Below are 19,083 nucleotides of genomic sequence, written 5' to 3' on the forward strand. Positions count from 1 at the left end.
TAAAATAATTACCCAGAATTTTGGCATTCTAGCTAACTTGTCTGACTTTTTGCATTCATGGTCATTACAGACAAAATGAACTCAGTTTTGGAAACTTAGTGTGTATTTAGTACAAAATTAATTTAACTTCTTTAGTAATATAGATCGTAGCATTTTAAATGTAACGAGCAATTTATAGATACATTCGTATATTCATATCTCGGCTGTATATAATGTCCATTTAGTCTGTGAAGACCAAGAAAAACATCCTAGCGTAATTATTGTATGTGTAAAGTAAACGTAAATTATATATTATTGTAATATAAATATGTAGCGTTTCATTATTTATTCTTATATTCAAGGGCTAAATGAAAAACTGATTATTAAAGCAAATTTTTATTTATACCTTCAACCTTCGTCCTCATTAAATAATTAGCGTACAATTCCATACAGAATTGAGTACTCGCAAAATCCATGGCAATTAAAAAAATGTGGAATTAACTTAAGAAAATGAATATTTACAAAATTATTTCATTATACATAATATACAATTAAAATAGTGACTAAAATAGTAACAGAATATAGTTAATATATAAAACTCATCCAAATCATGAGCGATTTTTAGTTTTTTTTATTTCACCATTCCACGCTAGGTGGCACCGGTTATTATTTTGACAATGACATTTCAGTTTTTGGATTGATGAAAAAAAAACTGTGAAACTCATCCGGTTGCAGTACTCTACTCAAACCATCTTAGCTATGATTGTGTTTGGATAAATGCAAAGAATTTGATGATATGATACTACACGTATGTATTGTACAGGTCCTCGGAGGGTGTGTTTTATACTTATCAATTTGTAGGGGTCGGAATGTCTTTGCATACACGTGGTTTTGTATTAAATATACGATATAACGATTATACCGATACATATGGCAAATTAAGATAATAAGTACGCTGAGATAAAATTAGAAAGTTACTCTAGCAGATCACAAACATTCCTAAACTAAATTATGTCCAGTTGGCAAAGACAAATGGCGGTTGATCACTCGGCTCTTGCTCATGAGCTAGAGGGGTCGACGGGTAAAAAATATCCTTCACTGATGCTTCTTACGCCTGTTTTTATTTTTATCTGCGTTTCTCAGTACTTCAGCGTATGACAGCTCCAGTTTTCTTAATTTATGTATTTCCTGTGATGCAGTGCTCTGCTTAATGTCCCATGAGTCTGTTTCGGGGTTCCATGCTTGGTAGATCTTGCCGGTGCGGCCGCTTGCGCTCGGCGTGGGAGAGTTTATGTTTCTGTTATAGAACTGCATTGTGTGACCATTCCATTCACTTTCGGCTGTTTTCGCTAGTGGACTTATTTCGATTGGTCTGTAGTCTCTCTTCTTTTTATTCGATGATTTCTGGTAGGTGATTTTTGGAGGCGACGGAAATACAGGAGAGTCTGCCCCTTGACGATCCTGACTGTGTTTACGGTTGCGATGTCTGGACTTCTTTCTAGTGGCCGCAATGTATTCCAGTGGCTGACGCACTAACGGCGTCAAAACGCGTTCTTTTTCTTTTCCTTTAACAATTTCCGGTACCTTTTCTTTTTCTTTGTTTTCTTCAGGTTTCGCCGCGCTAGTACTCTCTTCTATTGCTGGTTTATTTTCTTTGTTCTCAACTGCTTTCTTAATGGGTTCAGGATTCGTCTGTTCCTTTTCTTTTAGGGTTGGTGTTTCTGGAAGGGTGACATCGGACACTGGAATCGACTGTTCAGACATTACAGACGACAGGACGCTTTGTGTGTCGTCAGTGAAGTTGTTGTCGGGTTGTTCTTCGTTTGCTGGAGTAACAGGTGGCACTTTTCCAGCAGTGGTGTCGTCAAGAAGTGGCAATTGCTCCCCTTCATCTTTGTTTTCGGCTGCCTTCTTCAGAATGGTGAATATTTCTTTAAATAGCTCACGATATTCAGGCCTATTGCGAAACCGGCTGTCCATTGGACTGGCGTCATCGTAAATACTGAATCGGTAGTCTTCACCGTCAGCAATGGTGCAAAGGAACGATCCAGGTCTTTCACGTTCTGTTTGTGTAGCTTTGTTACTTGTCTCGTCTGAGAAACCGGAGCTGGATGTCTCAGCTTCAGAGAAATCTGGGGTTTGAATAATTTTCTTCCGAGATGTGGTTTCAACCTTCTTTTGTTGATTCTCCTTCTGGGCCTCTTCGCCGTGCCCACTTTCATCGTCTGTGTCCTTGACGCTGAAGTGGGTGTATTCTCCGGAAGTCTGAAGTTCATCTTGGAGGGACAGGGACCCGGATGGATTTTGTGCGGTGGGCAAAGTATGGGGTTTGTTCTTTTTAATGTTCTTAACTTGCGAGAGTTGAACCTCGAGAAGAGCTTCGTACTTCTGCACGAGCTCTCTATAGGGATTTTCGTGGCCATCTTCTTTGTTAGCCCATATACCTTGTAGTAATTTTTCCTTTGCATTCTGTGAAACAAATAGGATGAGAATATTAATTTCGAGTGTATAATGCAAAATTTTGTTTAATGAAAGGCATAAAAGAGAACTAATGTCACATTTAGTATGTATAAGGATGTCTGTTATTGATAGTGCAACTACATATTAAAGACCTTTGTATTATAATGAATCAAACGAGACGAGCGAATAGTTTAGAGTCAATGTTACTGATTAACATGACATCTTGTTATATTATCACGCTAATGAATGAACTATGTTGATCTACTGTGATAGGATTTAGATAAATGGATGATCACGAGTCAGATAAGAAGATGCACTCATTAGTCAAATATACACCCATTACTCGACAACAATATGGTTATTATGAATTTTAATAGCTAGCAGGCAATGTTTCTTGTTAAGAAGGTATTTCAAAGTTTGCGTTCACTTTAGGTACATCCCAGAAAAATTGCATGAAGTTTTTTATACATTTCTTGAAGTTTTCCTTAAATTTGTACTGTACAATTTAAATTCACACAGAGAGGATCGGACAATCGACGAAAGATCCAAATGACAGACTTTTGTCAAATGATAACAATTTTATTTAAGGATGACAACATTTATAAATTGAACAATCTAATTGATTCGTTACTAAATCCACTTCCGAGTCAATTTAAAACCATGCAATCTGAAATACACAATCATGCAATCAATAAAGTCTTCGCCTTATTAAAAAAACCCAACCAAAAGTACCACTTCCACCATTTTAGTTTTGTTACCGTTCCTCGCTTAGCCTAAAAGTGTCAGTAATGGACGTACCTTCGACTACATACGATATATCCAAAGAAAACTACTGCAAATGCGCTTCATAATGCATATGCAAAGCGTGATCAACAACATCAGGGGCAGTTGGAAAAGCTTTGTCGCCTAGAACGAGCGAAACATTCACATGAGATGTTGGAAGGAAATTCAATGCCGCTTACGTATGCCTGGAAGGTGGGATCATCTCCAATGCTAAAGAGTGAAAGGCGCGTGACTTGTGTAGGTACGCATCTGCAGATCGACTTTTTACAAAAAGAAATAGAAGTTTGAAATTTTGACTTAGGGACTGTTTTGCGAAAATATTATTTGCAGAATTTTCAAGATTCAAATCTTGATTAGTTAAGCTCATTAGTGTTGTTAATCTGTTTGCCTATAAACGCAGAACGTTGAGTTAATATTGTTACACTATTGCTAGAAATAAATTAGAAAACACGGTTACTGAAAAGCTAATCAAAACCTCTTTCAACGGTTTCAAGGCTAAAATAAAAAAAAATGTTTTGTTTTCTTGGCAAAGTCTGCTATTTTCGTTAATTATTACCTACTTGAACTTATAACTAGTTGCGTCGCTAATGATCAACTTTTCAGAACAAGCATAATATAAACTACTTACACATAAATTGTTAATGGAGCACTTAAAAAGTACTGTACAAAGAAGAAGCTTATGTATACGTTTATAGTAATCGTGCATTCTTATTTTACCAAAACTTACGTCGAATTTGACAAGTTTGTTTGTAACGTGGTCGTCTCTAAGACTGTCCTGCCCTGATGGAGTGAGGATCAGTGAGCTGATGGCACTTCTGTCGTCGTCGTCTCCGTCGAGAATGGAAGACATATCGTCTCCTCTTTCCACGCCCCGAAGGCACCTGATGCATAGTTGACCTTGTCTGAAAAAGACACGTGTTCATTTATTCATCCTCATATATCATGTAGATCATTTATAAGTGATAAAAATGTTATATATTCATCTGTATGCACCTATGTAGTATTGTTTCTTTGCCTATGAAGTAAAACTACGTATTTTTGACGTCTTTTAAATTTACTTCATTTAATATTTTTTTATATTACCTGACTTCTTCAAGAATCGAGAATTCCTCATGCATCGATTTGGGCCCATCTTCGTTTTGTTGCCAGTTTCTCAACTGGTCTTGCACTCTATTGTTTTCCTGTACCATAGACGCCAACTGTTCTTCCAGTTCAGTTACTCTCCTTTGCTCTTGGGCGAGGGCTACTTTGCTTTCTCTCAACTCATCGCTTAGCCTTAGTAAATCCTCGTCCTCTTTCGTCAGTTCTGGGAGAGGCGCTACTTTCAAAGGCGTGCTCGTTACTTCAAGTTTCTTAGAATTGGGTGTTATTGGTTCCTGGGGTTTTCGTTCCTTCTCTTTGGGTTTCTCGATGCTCTCTGGCTTCCGTTCCGCTCGCCGTCTAGCAATATCCAGTTGAGCGTTCAGGTCATCAACAGTCTTTTGTACATCTTCACATTTTCCTTCCAATGTTTCAATGTTGGCGCATAAACTGTAAATTAAAAGGTCTCATTATACGGGACTACACTTTGGAGCTATTTTACAAAACATTGCTTTATTTTTTTTACAAGATCTTGATTTTGATACGTGGGAATGGAATGTTACATTAGAGAAATCAACCAAGCGATGTCATCAACAAACGGAAATTGCGAAAAAAAAATTTTGCGTCGCAGTGATCGTATCATGATGTGAATAGTAGAAAACATCATACATGAACAATGAGAAGCGAAATATTCACAGAGAAAGAAAAACGAATATTACGCAAATGATCTTGGACTATCAATAATGCGCCATTGGCAGTAAAAAATGTCATTATGATGTATATGATTCAAATTACAATGATTGTCAAGACTACATTCGTGCATTAACATTGTAAATGTCTCAAAACTCACGTTTTAATATGTTTCTTGTCGGCGGCATGGTCGACGGCGAGTCTGTGATTGGCTCGCTCCAAATCCTGGATGCTAACTTCGAGCTGTTCGTAGATTCTGAGCCTTGAATCGTTCACCTCGCGAAGGGCGACTGTTTGCTTTGTCAAGTACTGAAAAATATTGTTAAACCTTCGTTAACACTTTATTGATGTAACAAACGTTATAACAACTGCAGTATGGTTGAATATGATGATGATGATGAATCATTCATTCATTCATTATTTACCATACCTAAGTATTTATTTAGGAATAATACTAGGGTGGTAAAAGAAAATGTGCCTGAATAAATAAAATCACGACTTATTCAGAAACATTGTGTAGACACAGTTAAAAACGTATCAAGCTTGGACTTTGGACTATTCTTATCGCAAACACATAGAGTTCAATTTAAATCTTAAGTTTCGAGCTTGATTTGCTCTTGACCCTGCATACTTAGTTTTTACTGTCATGTTTAATGCAATTGAATAGAAAAGTGTTTAGGTGTCTTCAAAATTACCTAATGTCGTCGTAATTATGGTATTCATTTGCTTTCATTGACCTATGCTGGCAGGTCAATGTTTGCTTTGCGTTTTGTCAATGTTTACCTAACCAATGACTACTTTATGATTATGAATGCAATGCTGTGTGTTCGAACACACAGTAATAATTTTGTCGAGCCGGTGGGACTTGTATCCACGACCATTCTGCACCGTAACATTGCTCAAACCATCTGAGCCACAGCCAGTTACCAATGACTAATAATGACGAATTTCTTACTTCAATTTCTTGCGCCTGATCTTCGATGACATTTTGATGTTGTCGTAGAGCGGTTTCAAGCTCTTTGTTTCTCTCCAGTAGAGTTTTCCCAAGTTCGGCCGCAAGCTGCAGATCTGAAACAAAAGAATTACTAATTTATTACACTTTCCATTGTGCCCAACTAATAAACTATAAAGACAGAAGAAATAGACACATTTCGACGGTTTTATTGCTCCTATATTGTACTACAACTTTCGCGTCTCAAACTTTTCTATCGATAGTATTATAAAACGGTCAAATACCGCGATAGCAACCGAACTGGTTGCGTTAGGTGGTTGTAGACGAAGGCGAAGTCGAGATAATTATCCACCTGTCGCAATACGAGTCTTAACGCTTACTCATACCACGTACCGTCCGGCGAACTGACGATGACGCTAGACTGACTTACAAAATTTCTTCTGTTAACATTAGTGACATGATAATGTTAAAACTGGACTGCTCTTTCAACAGTGTCGCTTCTGTAAACATCGAAGAATGAGCTATGAGCGGTGTTGCTTACATTACTTCACATTGTTGTATTTCTAGAAACAACATACGACACATTGCCGATTGTTTACGTCTTCTGTGATACGTAATACGTACTTGTAATAAACAGCAAGCAACTTAACACGTGTTTTTAAAATTGTGAATGGTATCTACACCTACTACTTACGTCTTACGTTGTAAAATTAACCTTGCTGACGGAGAATAAAACGTTAAAGCTAAAATTGTATAAAATTTAGGTCAATGTAAGTTGGCTTGATAGATGAAAGCTACGAGACTAATAAACTACGAGTGGTAATAGCGAAATGATGACGCCGTAATGCCATAGATAAGAAACACACGCGATTTATTGATAAATCACAAAATTGTCATAAAGAACAAATATAGTAGTAAATTTTTTCGTCCTTCGGGACAGGCTATTGCGTCTACTTGGTCATACTGCTAGCTAGATCTTAGATTGTAATTTTATTGGATAGTTTAAAATTCTAAAACGTATTTCGCGGGAAAAATCGATGCAAAATATAATAGACAGTTACTATTAACTTTTGATTTCTTTTAAGATTTCAAGTGACGGGATGAACAAGTCGTGTGCCTGGTGGTAAACGACACGCCTGTCCATAGTAGTTGCTGTGGCACTGAGAGCTTTAAATTGTGTAAAGGCCTGAGGGGTACTGCCACCGCGCCCATCATCCTGAGACATAACGTCGGGATAATGTAAATCCGCGTGTGTAGCATTGGTAAAAGGCGCGTATCTGCACAAACCAAATTTTTACAGGAGAGGGATTTAACGTTATTACTTTGTTATTTCAATGGTTACAACTTTCATTTTTGCGCAGTAAGCATTAATTTATCCTTCAAAACCGAAACGCAGTAATGTGAGCATTACTGCTTAGTGCCAGAAATCGGTATAAAACTACGTGGCCTAGTAGCCGGATTGAATATTAATATAATGCTAAAGTAGGTGTGAGAAAGGTGTCAATTATAGTTCACTAAATAAATTTATGTAATGTCTAATAATCAGCTATTCGCATTCACCAAACATGGCAAGAAACTACGTCCACAGTTATCAAGAATCTAAGATCAAGATAATGAAAGTGTGTGTTCCAAGTTTTCTATTAATGCCATGAAATCGAAACACGAATGATAAGAACAATGTTTATAACAAATGAAGCGCTTATGATGCGGTCACGCTGTTGGTTGCGTAGGAAGTCATTGATTAAAGTCCGGTTTAAGATTTTTTACGTCATTGTTAATGAAGCTAACTATAAGGAAAACATCGCTGCATTTGAGTTCTTTTGCGAAAATTAAAGTGTTTGTTACAAGGTTTTACGAAGTTATACATTGCAGCGTTTGTACAATAACACAGCAACCGTCCTTACCGCAAACTTTATCGCAAATCCCATCCACACACCTATCTTCTTAAATTTTCTTTTGATGTACTATGGGTGCTTTATTTTACGACGAAGTTTCGGTTGCTCTGCTCATCGCTGTATGCTTATATCAAAATCGTAAACTCTGCAATATTTCGTTGTTGTATAAAGACGTCGACATGTCGTGAGTAGCTTCCTAACAGTGCCCGTCTAAATTCAGCCTGATGAGGGATTAACCCGTTATTGTGGAGCGTGAAATCGCTCTGGAATATCGGGTGAAGAATAAAAAATCATACCGCCAAGAAACCTGTAATACCTGTATAATAGTTTTATTTATTTATTTATTTATTTATTTAGTTTATTTATTTATTTTAGTTTTATCACTCGTCCGCTTTTTGACCAAGGGCAAATCATATTTAGAAATTTTGTATACGAAAAGAAAATAATAATAATGTTTATTTATAAATCACAACTAATAAAATGGTTACAATATTTTTTTATAAGTCATATAGATAAGAACATATATATTAATATACAAGATTATCCTGCCTTCTAAACTAGGGGATCCTGTATCTTAGAAGGCGGATAAAAGTTATTTTGTTGTATTTTTATTTTTTTAACATCACTGTAGTCAATGCCCACGTATTGTCCATGTTTGTACGAGAAACCTAAATTTTTTTGCTATCAATACTGCCTAACTGCCTCTGTGGCCTACCATGTTAACGGTTACCATCGGGATCGATCGAGGATCGATTCCCGTGTCGGGAGAAATATTTGTATGGCCTTCATTTATTTCTCTCGTGAGTTTGGGTGTAATTTGTGGTTGTCTATGTGTGTGATCTTGGCACCCGCGATACTGGGTGTCCCTAGTGTGAGGCTATGAGTATGTGCGCGTTATTATTATCATTATAAATTGTTATCGTTATTAATTATTTTTACATATTTAAAATTGCAAGCATTTTTTTATGTACATATAATATATATAGACGAGTACACAACACGAAGGTTTGGTCACGATTTAATCTGATTTTAAGCGACAATGTGACGCGTTTGTCATTTAAATATCTATCCACTCTAGCCTTAAACAGTCCCAAATTGTAGCTTTCGGATAACATATCGGTAATATATTCCACTACATGCCGTACGCAAATGAAAAGCTGTTCATGCGAATAAGTACGCAGTAAGTCATAAGGATGGAGTGTTCCAAACTTTCTAGTAGTCCGAAGGAGGAATTGTGAGGGTAGAAGGAAAATTATTGAAGTGAAATTTAAAACAGGATCAACATTTGTAAAATTTTCAATATTCTTAACATTGCGACGTGGTTACTTAATTGAAAATTTCTTTTTTGTTTATTTATTTATTGAAAATTTACACGGTATAACAATTTAAGTACTAATGCACCGTGAAAGGAAGCTAAATAAGAAGTTAAGTTTTAGTAACAGTAGATCTCCTTGTGAAAGAGTTCGTCCAGGGAAGTACTGCCACCTTACCTATTTCTGCCGCCAAGCAGTAATGTCAGCATTACTGTGTTTCGGTTTTGAAACGTAAGGGTGCTGGTGAAATTACAGGCAAATGGGACTTGTCAACTTATATCTCAGGGTGACAGGCCCAATGGCAGTGCCCCACAGATTTTTGCGATTTAAAACTCGGGAGTGGCATTGCAACTGTTATGGACAGGCGTGTAGCTTACCATCAGGCGCACGACTTGTCCGTCCCGTAACTTAATATTATAAAAGTTACATTTATGTACAATTACATTATAATACTATAATAATAATACACTCGATTCCCTAGTGTCCATTATTTCACAAAACCTCAAGCATTTACCACTCACATAGCCGCCCATTGCCACGCAAGCAGATCACACTCCGCTGACGATGTCAAAAGTTAGTTGAGCATTGTGAGGGTACGGAGCAGCGGCAGCTGAAAGTACCACGTATAGTTTACGACGTGGTTATCCAACAAAACTTCGATAAAATACATTAGCAATTAGCTAATATGACTTGGCCGAAGCTATTTTGGGATTAGTTGAAACTACCAATCAATCGCAAAATAACAGTATAATAGATCTTTTTTACCCGACCATCTTAATGGTAAAATAATTAAACAAAAAAGCAAACTGACATGTAAGTTCTTGTATCCTATATAACAAATCAACATTATGCGATTTGAAACAAGTTTGATTAAGAAAAAAAGTTTCATTAAAAAACAGTGGAAAAACAAAGAAACATGTTTAGTTATGCGCCAATGACTTTAGTAAGTCGGAAAACTCTTTACACCACCTCAATAAACATAATTGTGTGGATTGCTGTGCTTTATGTAACCGACCACTGAACTATTGGATCAAGCTAAAAGTAACTCTATATAAATAAATCGTACCAATATAACATTTGAGTGCTCTGGGGCAATCAACCCTGTTTAATTTTATTACGAGTTGGTACCGGCACTTTTTTAAATTGAGTACCTTTCAACATAAACTTCAGTTTTAGACCTATCGTCATTTTTTTCTCTGGATCTGTTTAATGTGAGATAATTTATGGAGTGTATAGCATTGTTAAAAAGGGAAACTTATTTCATCAGTGAATATACTCAAAATATTAAAAAAATATCCGGTAGAAGATAAAAAAAGTTTTCATTCACTTCATTTTGACGAACCTGGCAGATAAATATTCAAAATTTATATTTGCACAGTCAATAAATGATATTAAAAATAAATTTAATTTCTTTTTTCAAAAATCTAAATAGCGCAGCGCAACGATACAAATTTCACAGACGTCACAACAGTAATAATTTATATGGAAGACGTCAGAAGTCTATTCACCTTCTAGCTTTTTATCTTTATTTTTGTATAAAAACAAAATGGCGGAAATGTGACGTATCAACGTTTCTCTTCAGAATGAGTGGTCAAAAAGTAGTGTTCAAATATGATCTCATTGCAAAACAATATCTAAAACTCACAATAGAGACGGATTTCTATCGCTAATTATTGGCGAAAGAGGCTGTTGGTCAGACTTTCTCGCACGGTGATACTCGAGCCAATGTAGCTGATCTAATGATACGCCATCGTGGAGAAAAGGAGAGTTTGTAATAAACCAATATACATTGAAGACGTTGCGATCTTCATCTGACTACATACCTACGCGACAACGGAGGGTAGATTGATCTAGACTTATTTCCCTCCCTTAATTTCGAACAACAGCTCCAATCAATTAAAAAAGAACCCATATTAACGTTTCTCTATATATCGTAAAATTTATACTAAATCATTCAAAATAAAGATAAAACCTAATTTGCTTAAATTACGTTGTACCTGTACAAACGATGTTACTACATATTACGTACGATGACGTCTGCATAGCGATCTTAGCCGGTTTTTTTATAGCTGCAACTTCAGCTAAATACCTACGTGAAAATATATTATATGTAACATATGTAAGTACCTATATATACTCGTAGGCGACTCACAAGGTCCGACCTCAGTTTTATGATGTAAAGTCTTGTTTTATTCTATACGTTGCACCGCTTATGTTTTATTATAAAATGGTATTTGCATTTCTCCTTGAAACGTGTAAGAAGTAAATCGTTGGTGTTTTGTAGAAATGGCGTTAGCGCAAATTTTTCGGGGAGCATGTTTTAGGTTTTCACGATTGTTTTAAAATATGTTCGTGCTGTTTTAAATTCAATTTTCAAACTTAAATTTAATTAAAACCAAAACAGGATGTAAACGTCTTTTATAACATGCTCCCCCAAAAATTTGCGAAAATGTGCTTACACCCTTTGTACAAAACACTGACAAAATATCATCGTTAACAATAGAATACGCAAAGCCTTGTGCAGCGTAAGAATTACATGTAGTGTAGCTATATATCGTTCTGTACATAACGCTATACAGAGCAAAACAAGGCAATATCGCGCAATATGACTGTCAATATTGCCTCAAAGTAATTATGAAATACGCGAAATCACATAAAAACACAAAATTCCTGTAAACAATTTTACTTGCCACAACATTTCATTACTGCTTGTGTCATGTACTGTCCGAGTATTCAACAAACTGCCCAAATTATTATTCCGTGAAATTTTGTGGTAAAACTGCGAAGGTGGCAACACCACACTAATAGTGCTTTAAAGTACATTAGACTATCTTATGTATCAGACTTGACATGTTTTGTACATTGTTCAAAACGCCAACAGGAGGATATATCGAAAAATTTCTTTTGTAAAAACCAAACGCCAAGTTACCTGCATTTATAATTGATTGTTAAACAATGTAAAATATGAAATGCTTTTCATAACCTTTACGATAGTTTATATTGAGGCATTGTAAAGGTTTGTCATTGTCTACCTATCTATACTTTCAACAGTTTTATATAAATAGTAGCTCTATTATCAGAAAGCATTTCTTTTCCTGCCTATTTAAAAACTTAACAGTATCTAAGTTATACAAATATACATTAATTTATGTCATTATATTAGATATAGTAATAAAGCTATTAAGTCAAGAGCATATCAAGTCTGACACTTAAGATGTAAATACAACTCTATGCCGGTTACGATAAAAACGGTCCAAAGTACAGGACGCACTAAATGATATAAGGCCAACTATAATAATAATAACGCACACACTCAACCTAGCCCCGCACTAGGGAAACCCTGTGTCGCGGGTGCCATGGACACACACATAGACAACCACAAATTACACCCAAACTCACGAGAGAAATAAATGTAGGCCATACAAATGTTTCTCCCGGCCCCGGAATCGAACCTAGGACCTCTGCGTGGCAGCCCGGCATGGTAACCGTTCGGCCACGGAGGCAGCTAACTATTTTAAGTCTACTAAATTACAAAATTGTCTTAGGCTCAACTCACACTGGCGTAGAGTCTAAGCGTCGTGACGTGTCATGTTTTTCGCCTATAGTATATTCATATCTATTTTCCCATTATTAAAGTAGAAATTTGTGTTATGCAAACTTGGAAACGGGCGTCGACGCGCGTCGCCTCGCGTCACTAGAGCGCACTGAGGCGTCAGCCGCCGACCACACTGTGATCCGGGCGCACTAATGCGAGCGTCGTCGCGCGTCACCAAGCGTTGTAGTTGAAAAACAGAACGCGACGCGACGCTTCGACTCTGCGCCAGTGTGAGTTAGGCTTTATGTGGATAGCACTATGTATAGAGCTATTAGCGTGGTGTTGCCAAATTTTTGAATATTACCATAAAATTTGACGAACTTATTATTTGGTCAATTTATTGAACACCCGGACCGCATATGAAAAAAATAAATCTAGTGCTAATGACGTTGCAAAATATAACTCCATAGAGTAGAGCTCGTTTTCATACATGAGCGCATTTACTCGAAAATGGAAATATATATAAGTATATTAATTAGTATTCTATGAGATGTCGCAAGCTTTAGAAGAAACGCGAAAACGTTGCTTTCAAACGTATTGCGGGCTCATACATATATAATGGATGACCTCTTTCTATTGTCGTAGCAGCTAAATGTCACATGTCTGTATTTGACTGTCTGTTTCTAAACAAACATTCTTGTTTTAAAATTTCGAACTATTTGTTTCAAATGTAGAGTGTAGATTTTATTTAGGCCATACCATAAAGGTACCAAGTTAAAATAGTATAACAAAGGCCGAGCAAAATAAACATCTTCCATTTTAAATATAACCATTATTTATATAACCATTCTATTTTAAAATGCAACTTTGTAGATGTATTAGTTGGTACTAAGCAGTTTTTGAATTCGTGCATATTATAATTGGATATCGATTCGAAGATTTCCTAATTCTTAATAAGCTTTTATGTATAATAAACTAGTTAGTCTTGAGGTTCATTGTTCACATACACCTACTTATACTTGTCAGAGAAGATTCAAATTTCTGTGAATTTCGCAACTGTCCAGCGTAGTAGACAATGGCCTAAACCGAAGATGCTTAAAGTGGTCTATAACGTTCCCTAGGGGTCCACTCCAATCTGCAAGGTCAACGAAAACAAAAATAGGGGGTGCATATGACGTTAATAGGGTCTACCGGTGTGGATCCCATTTAGGCAGGTCATAATCAAAATGTTGACTTTCCAATAAATGGAATAATCCACATTACACAGATATCGTCATTGTACTCACATTATACTCTCTTATATAAAACATTGTAAAGTGAATGAATTCGGAAAAAATTCTATATTAGAGAGGTCTACGTAAAACAGAAAAAATTTGTACGTGGCTAACGAGACAAAAAGTTTGGAAACATCTGGCCTAAATCCCTGTCATTAGAGGATATTTGTGCCCAGCAGTGGAACGTATATGGGCTGATGATATGATGTTAGAAATGTCTTTGTTATATTGATATTTACGCCAGATGATTGTAGTGTAATACTTTACACTCGCATCGAAAGAAAAAACCACATCATGTTACGGTATACTAAACTACATTTATTGCAAGGCAATGTAAGATAATAAACAGGGTATAATGACCAATAGCTCTATCAGAAAAAGTCGGGAGAGTATGACCGTTCGATCTAGTCACGGAAATGATTTAATGCAACAGAGCATTGACGTTTGAACAGTTATTATTGTAATTACTTTTAATCGATAACCAAGTTTTTGTTTATATAATGTTGCTATCGTAGGTAACTATTTATACACTCCCGGACACGTAAGTCGAGCCACCTTGCATTTTCAGTATTAATTGGCCTAAGGTTAGACAATGTTTGATTGATCGAAAACTACGAAGGTATTTTGAAATTGGTATATTAAACGTCATTTCCATGACACCTTGTTGAAATTTTTAATTTATAAAACCGGGGAAAACTGTTTTCTTCAGTGATAACAATAATTTTGTGTTCTGTTCTTTAAGAATAAAAATGCAAGGTGACTCGATTTATGTGTCCGGGAGTATATAATTAAATGTAGAGATTATTTGATGTCAGTACTTTACGTACGCACCTATGTCATCTATTATATGCAATGTTGTTTAGCGTACTGTACATGCAATGCATTTTAATTTTATTACGCTTAGGTTTAGATTAAAAGGAGAACGCTATTACAAATTTTATCGCTTTCCTTTGTTTTTATGGCGTTAAGTAATGTCAAATGCGTACAAAACCGATTGATTCTTCATTTTATGAATTCATTGTTTTATTTTGTTTTATGGTAAATGGAAGAGGATTGATATATAGATAGACTGACAAGATATTTAATAGAAACTCTTTTTATTTTAAATTTCACAGAGAAACTAATATACATACCCTTTGGTAAAGAAGTATATGAGTACTGTGAAGATTGTATATCGGTTTTTGTATCTCCTTGCACTTATGACTGCTGGTTGTAAGTGCAAGCAAGTCTATTTTTCGAATCCAAATGAGTAGTAAAGTTGTTTTTGTTTTTAACCAACTTCAAAAAGGAGGAGATTCTCAATTCGTCTGTATGTTTTTTTGTATGTATGTTACACGGTAACTCCGCCATTTATGAACCAATGATGATTCTTTTTTTGTTGGAAACAAGGTACCACTGATGTGGTTCCATTTATATTTCAAGAAAATATTCCACCTCTAAGGGTGGCAAACTAGGAGATGAATGACTTTTGAGGTCGGTATTTTTAACCGGAGATTAGGTTATATATATCAGTCTTGAGGCACGCGCAGGATTTCATAGAACGAGTAGGTAGGTATCACATGTTCCGTGCTACATGCTAAATTCTGTAAAATTCATAGTATCACAGTTTTAATACGTTTACTACTTATTCAAAATGATCTAATGGATACCAAAAATAAGCGTTCTTGAAGATTTAATGTACAAAAGGACACATTGATTTACAAACAAGTTGCAGTAATGAATATGAAATAGACGCATGGAGGTCAATTTTCTCAATTGCTCGCATGGAAGACTGGAAAGGAGTTAATACAGATAGAGTGTAAAGCCAGTATTCGTTAAAAAAATATTCATTCCGGATACTTCTTTGCCCGTGTTATTGACTGGTGCCACATTCAATATCTAATATAACATATCAAAGATTCTGAAAAACTGTCGAGTTACAATTGCCCTGTACTTGATCTCCATTGGTTCAGGCGACCATTAGCTGCAAATGGCTGCAGTACTTACTCAATAAGTACATCTCAAAGCCCGGAGAAGTTTGCGGGGAGACCTAGGATGCCAGTAAACGTTCGTCTTGTAGTAGAAAATAAATAAATTGTTGTATTTAATCATTACATTATGTATGTTAGGTGAAAAAACGAAAAAAGTATAGGACAATTGACGATATATTCTACGTCAGATATAAAACGTCACAAAAAGAAATACATTGAACTGTTTATAACCAGTACGGTTACAAGAAAAGTTCAACATTTCTATCTTATGATGATGGCCAAACTTCGTATGAGACTGGACAAGAGCTAACTTTTTTATGGACGATGAAGTATCGAAAGTTCATCGATTATATTCTCGACCATGAAAGGCTGTTTGCTGTTTTAAAGTTTTTTAATGGCATTCACTGGCAAATAATCAGATAGTTCTCGTGATAGAAAGTAGTTACCGCCGCTTATAGATATTATTTATATTATGGAAGCATCTTTATTACGCTAACGAGTTGCCAAGCGTTGCACATAAAATCTAGTCTCCGATGCGATGCCTGATTGCGGTCGCTCTCCCTCCCCTTTAACTAAAAGAGTGCTTTGTTGCTATCAATCAATTTTTAACACCGCCCTGCCTAAAGGTAGTCAGTGCACTATAGATAATCGGTAGTCACTAGATACTGACAGGAAGGTAGGTAACCAGGCGGATTCTTTGCTTGCTCAGAACCGGCATTACAAAGCTATTGGTGTTACAGTTTGAAGTTATTAGTTGAATAAATTGTGCTTATCGAAGTATGGTGATCAAACAAACAGTCCGTTTCGGTTTCATGTCCATTTGTAATGTTAGGTAAAAATATAATGGTATAGTACGAACCAACACACGACCAGAAATGTAATTAATAATGGCATCCAGTTGTATTAGGCAAATCTTTTTGTAACTTGAGTATTTGTATAGTTTCCTTGCTATTGTGGCGAGGTTACCACTTCTTATAAGGGATTACACTGGTTTGCGATTTAAAAAAAAAAACTCCAATTTCAAGAATTAATTCGACGATATTTTAAGTCTATAAAAGTTGAAATTTAATGTCGAATGTTTTTTTAAACTTCATTGCCATTTTGTTTGTTTTTCTTGTGCTTCGTTTTGCTATACCCAATGAATGTCAACATTTATTTGAATAATAATCACAGCCTTGACCAAAAGATGGAATTATCGCGCAATAGATGCAATTACCTATACCTATTTACCTAAATCGGTGGAAAGCGTTGCAACGCGCTTGATCCAAAGCAGGGCATTTCAACTTTTAAAACCAATTTGCACAGAAAATATTCCAATACGTTCATTATACCTGGCATTATTATCATTTAAATCGCTCTTAGTTTTCTAGCTTATCAATGCATGAAGGTTTACAGCTGTTCCACTGGTGAGGATCACCGCAAAACAAACAAAAAAGTGGCCGTAGTTAAACTGGTCACAAAAACGACCATCGTAACACAAACAATTCCATGGCTAAAACTCTATTTAGTTTTGTTTTGTGCAATCTGTTGGTGAGCGCAACAACGTCTACGCGGTCGCACCTCTCACACAGCCTTACGCAAGAAATGCTAACCTTCAGTACCCTGCAAACATTCCAGCTCCACCGTATAGTCCCACAGGTCCAAGGAGTTGAGTCCGTTCAGCTCCCATGAGTTGATCGAGTCACACTGTTCCGCCTCCTCGCTCATTTTCCACCTCACTCGCGGCAACTACATACAAGGATCAGTGACGACGACGGCGGCGGCGTCGCTTTAACTGATGTCTATTACGGTCATTATTTTATCAAAACCTACGGTACGAATAAGAACTGTTATGTATAATACTTTTGAGCGACGTGCCTTCGCTGGCGGCACAGAACGGACTGAAGTGAGGCCGGCCGTCGCCGACTAAACCGCACGGTAATTACGGGGCGCCATCGTTCGTCCGCCCCAATCTCATTTCAATCTCATTTCTTTCGATTGCTCGCCTATACCGATGAAATTAACAAATGTTATCATGCAGATGCAACACATAATTGAACAAAAATTAAGCAGAGAAAGTATTAATCAAAGAGTTTGGTATGGAAATAAGCGCGTGGTGCCAGTTCAAATTGAAAGTATTCTCCGTCCGCTTTACTTTCTCACGGTTTATTAGTCGTAATTTAATGTTATTATCAATCTCATTAGCTTCCTCGTACCAAAAGTTGTATACTTTATTACATTAGTATTCCTCAATTAAAACATTGACCAGCTTACTAGATATTCATAAAATTTCGTTTTGTATCGCTTTGCCATTTTCTAATGTGTAGTTTACTGATAAGTCCATAATTATACAAATTTCTTTATAAATGCAAATAATAGCATATTGTCATGTTGTAATAAATGGTGAGGATACATGGACTCCCGTTCGTTTTGCATCGGTTCATTCGTCGGCTTCAATGAGATCGTTGGACCGAGACAGTCGAGTTTGTTATACATTGCATACGTAAATAATATGTATACAGGTAGATCACAATGTGTTTTTGCCTATAAATAACAATACAATAAGATTGTCTAAATAGGCAGCTACAAAACCCAATAACAGAAGAATGATCTTTGTAGTTAAGAAGTACTTTCAAATAATTGTGTATTTTTGATGTTTACACCGAATTCATTACAGATTAACCCAAATCTTCGAGGACAGATAAACGCTGATAAGCTTAGACAAGTTTAACATCATAAATAGTTTGTTAATAATCTTTATCTAATCACACAAATTATCATTGACAGTAGCCACGTCCTAATGATATTAGGGTCATTGACTATTTTCATAGGAATCGTTAAATGGATTATGATAGATTAACAAATTAATACTTTTTGATGATTTTTAAGTGCTATTTTTATGAACAATTCGCACCGTATTTAACCATAATTTGTTATTCGACTTAGGTAAAGTAAACGAGTAACACTTTTTTCTCATGTCAATTTCATAAATAGTCAAACTACGATACAAACTATTTTATTTATTTATTTATTAGGTTTACCCAATGTCTTTGTACAATATTACTTATTACATCTTATCATCAATTTACAATCAATCTAATTACCACAAACACTTATAGGTAGACACAACATGCACTACATAACATAACTATGTTCAACTAAAATAAAAAAAA

The 19,083-nt window shown here is 35.9% G+C and overlaps 1 protein-coding gene across 3 annotated transcripts in view; it reads right to left on the minus strand.

Moving 5' to 3' along the window:
* Positions 1-910: 910 nt before the first annotated feature.
* LOC113237127 (cerebellar degeneration-related protein 2) overlaps positions 911-19,083 on the minus strand; it is a 119,741-nt gene continuing 101,568 nt past the window's right edge. For 2 of the 3 annotated variants that reach the window (XM_026473421.1, XM_026473420.1), the window contains exons 2-6: positions 5,948-6,060; positions 5,153-5,301; positions 4,306-4,752; positions 3,950-4,124; positions 911-2,448 (exon numbers count right to left, since the gene is read on the minus strand). In XM_026473421.1, the coding sequence (XP_026329206.1) occupies positions 1,075-2,448; positions 3,950-4,124; positions 4,306-4,752; positions 5,153-5,301; positions 5,948-6,060 (2,258 nt within the window). In that variant the 3' untranslated portion in view covers positions 911-1,074. Of the gene's footprint in view, positions 2,449-3,949; positions 4,125-4,305; positions 4,753-5,152; positions 5,302-5,947; positions 6,061-17,523; positions 17,794-19,083 lie in introns of those variants that run through there. The other variant, XM_026473419.1, reaches the window with a different exon arrangement.

This window comes from Hyposmocoma kahamanoa, unplaced genomic scaffold, assembly GCF_003589595.1.
Source record: "Hyposmocoma kahamanoa isolate Upper Pololo Valley unplaced genomic scaffold, ASM358959v1 93, whole genome shotgun sequence".
Lineage (NCBI taxonomy): Eukaryota > Metazoa > Arthropoda > Insecta > Lepidoptera > Cosmopterigidae > Hyposmocoma > Hyposmocoma kahamanoa.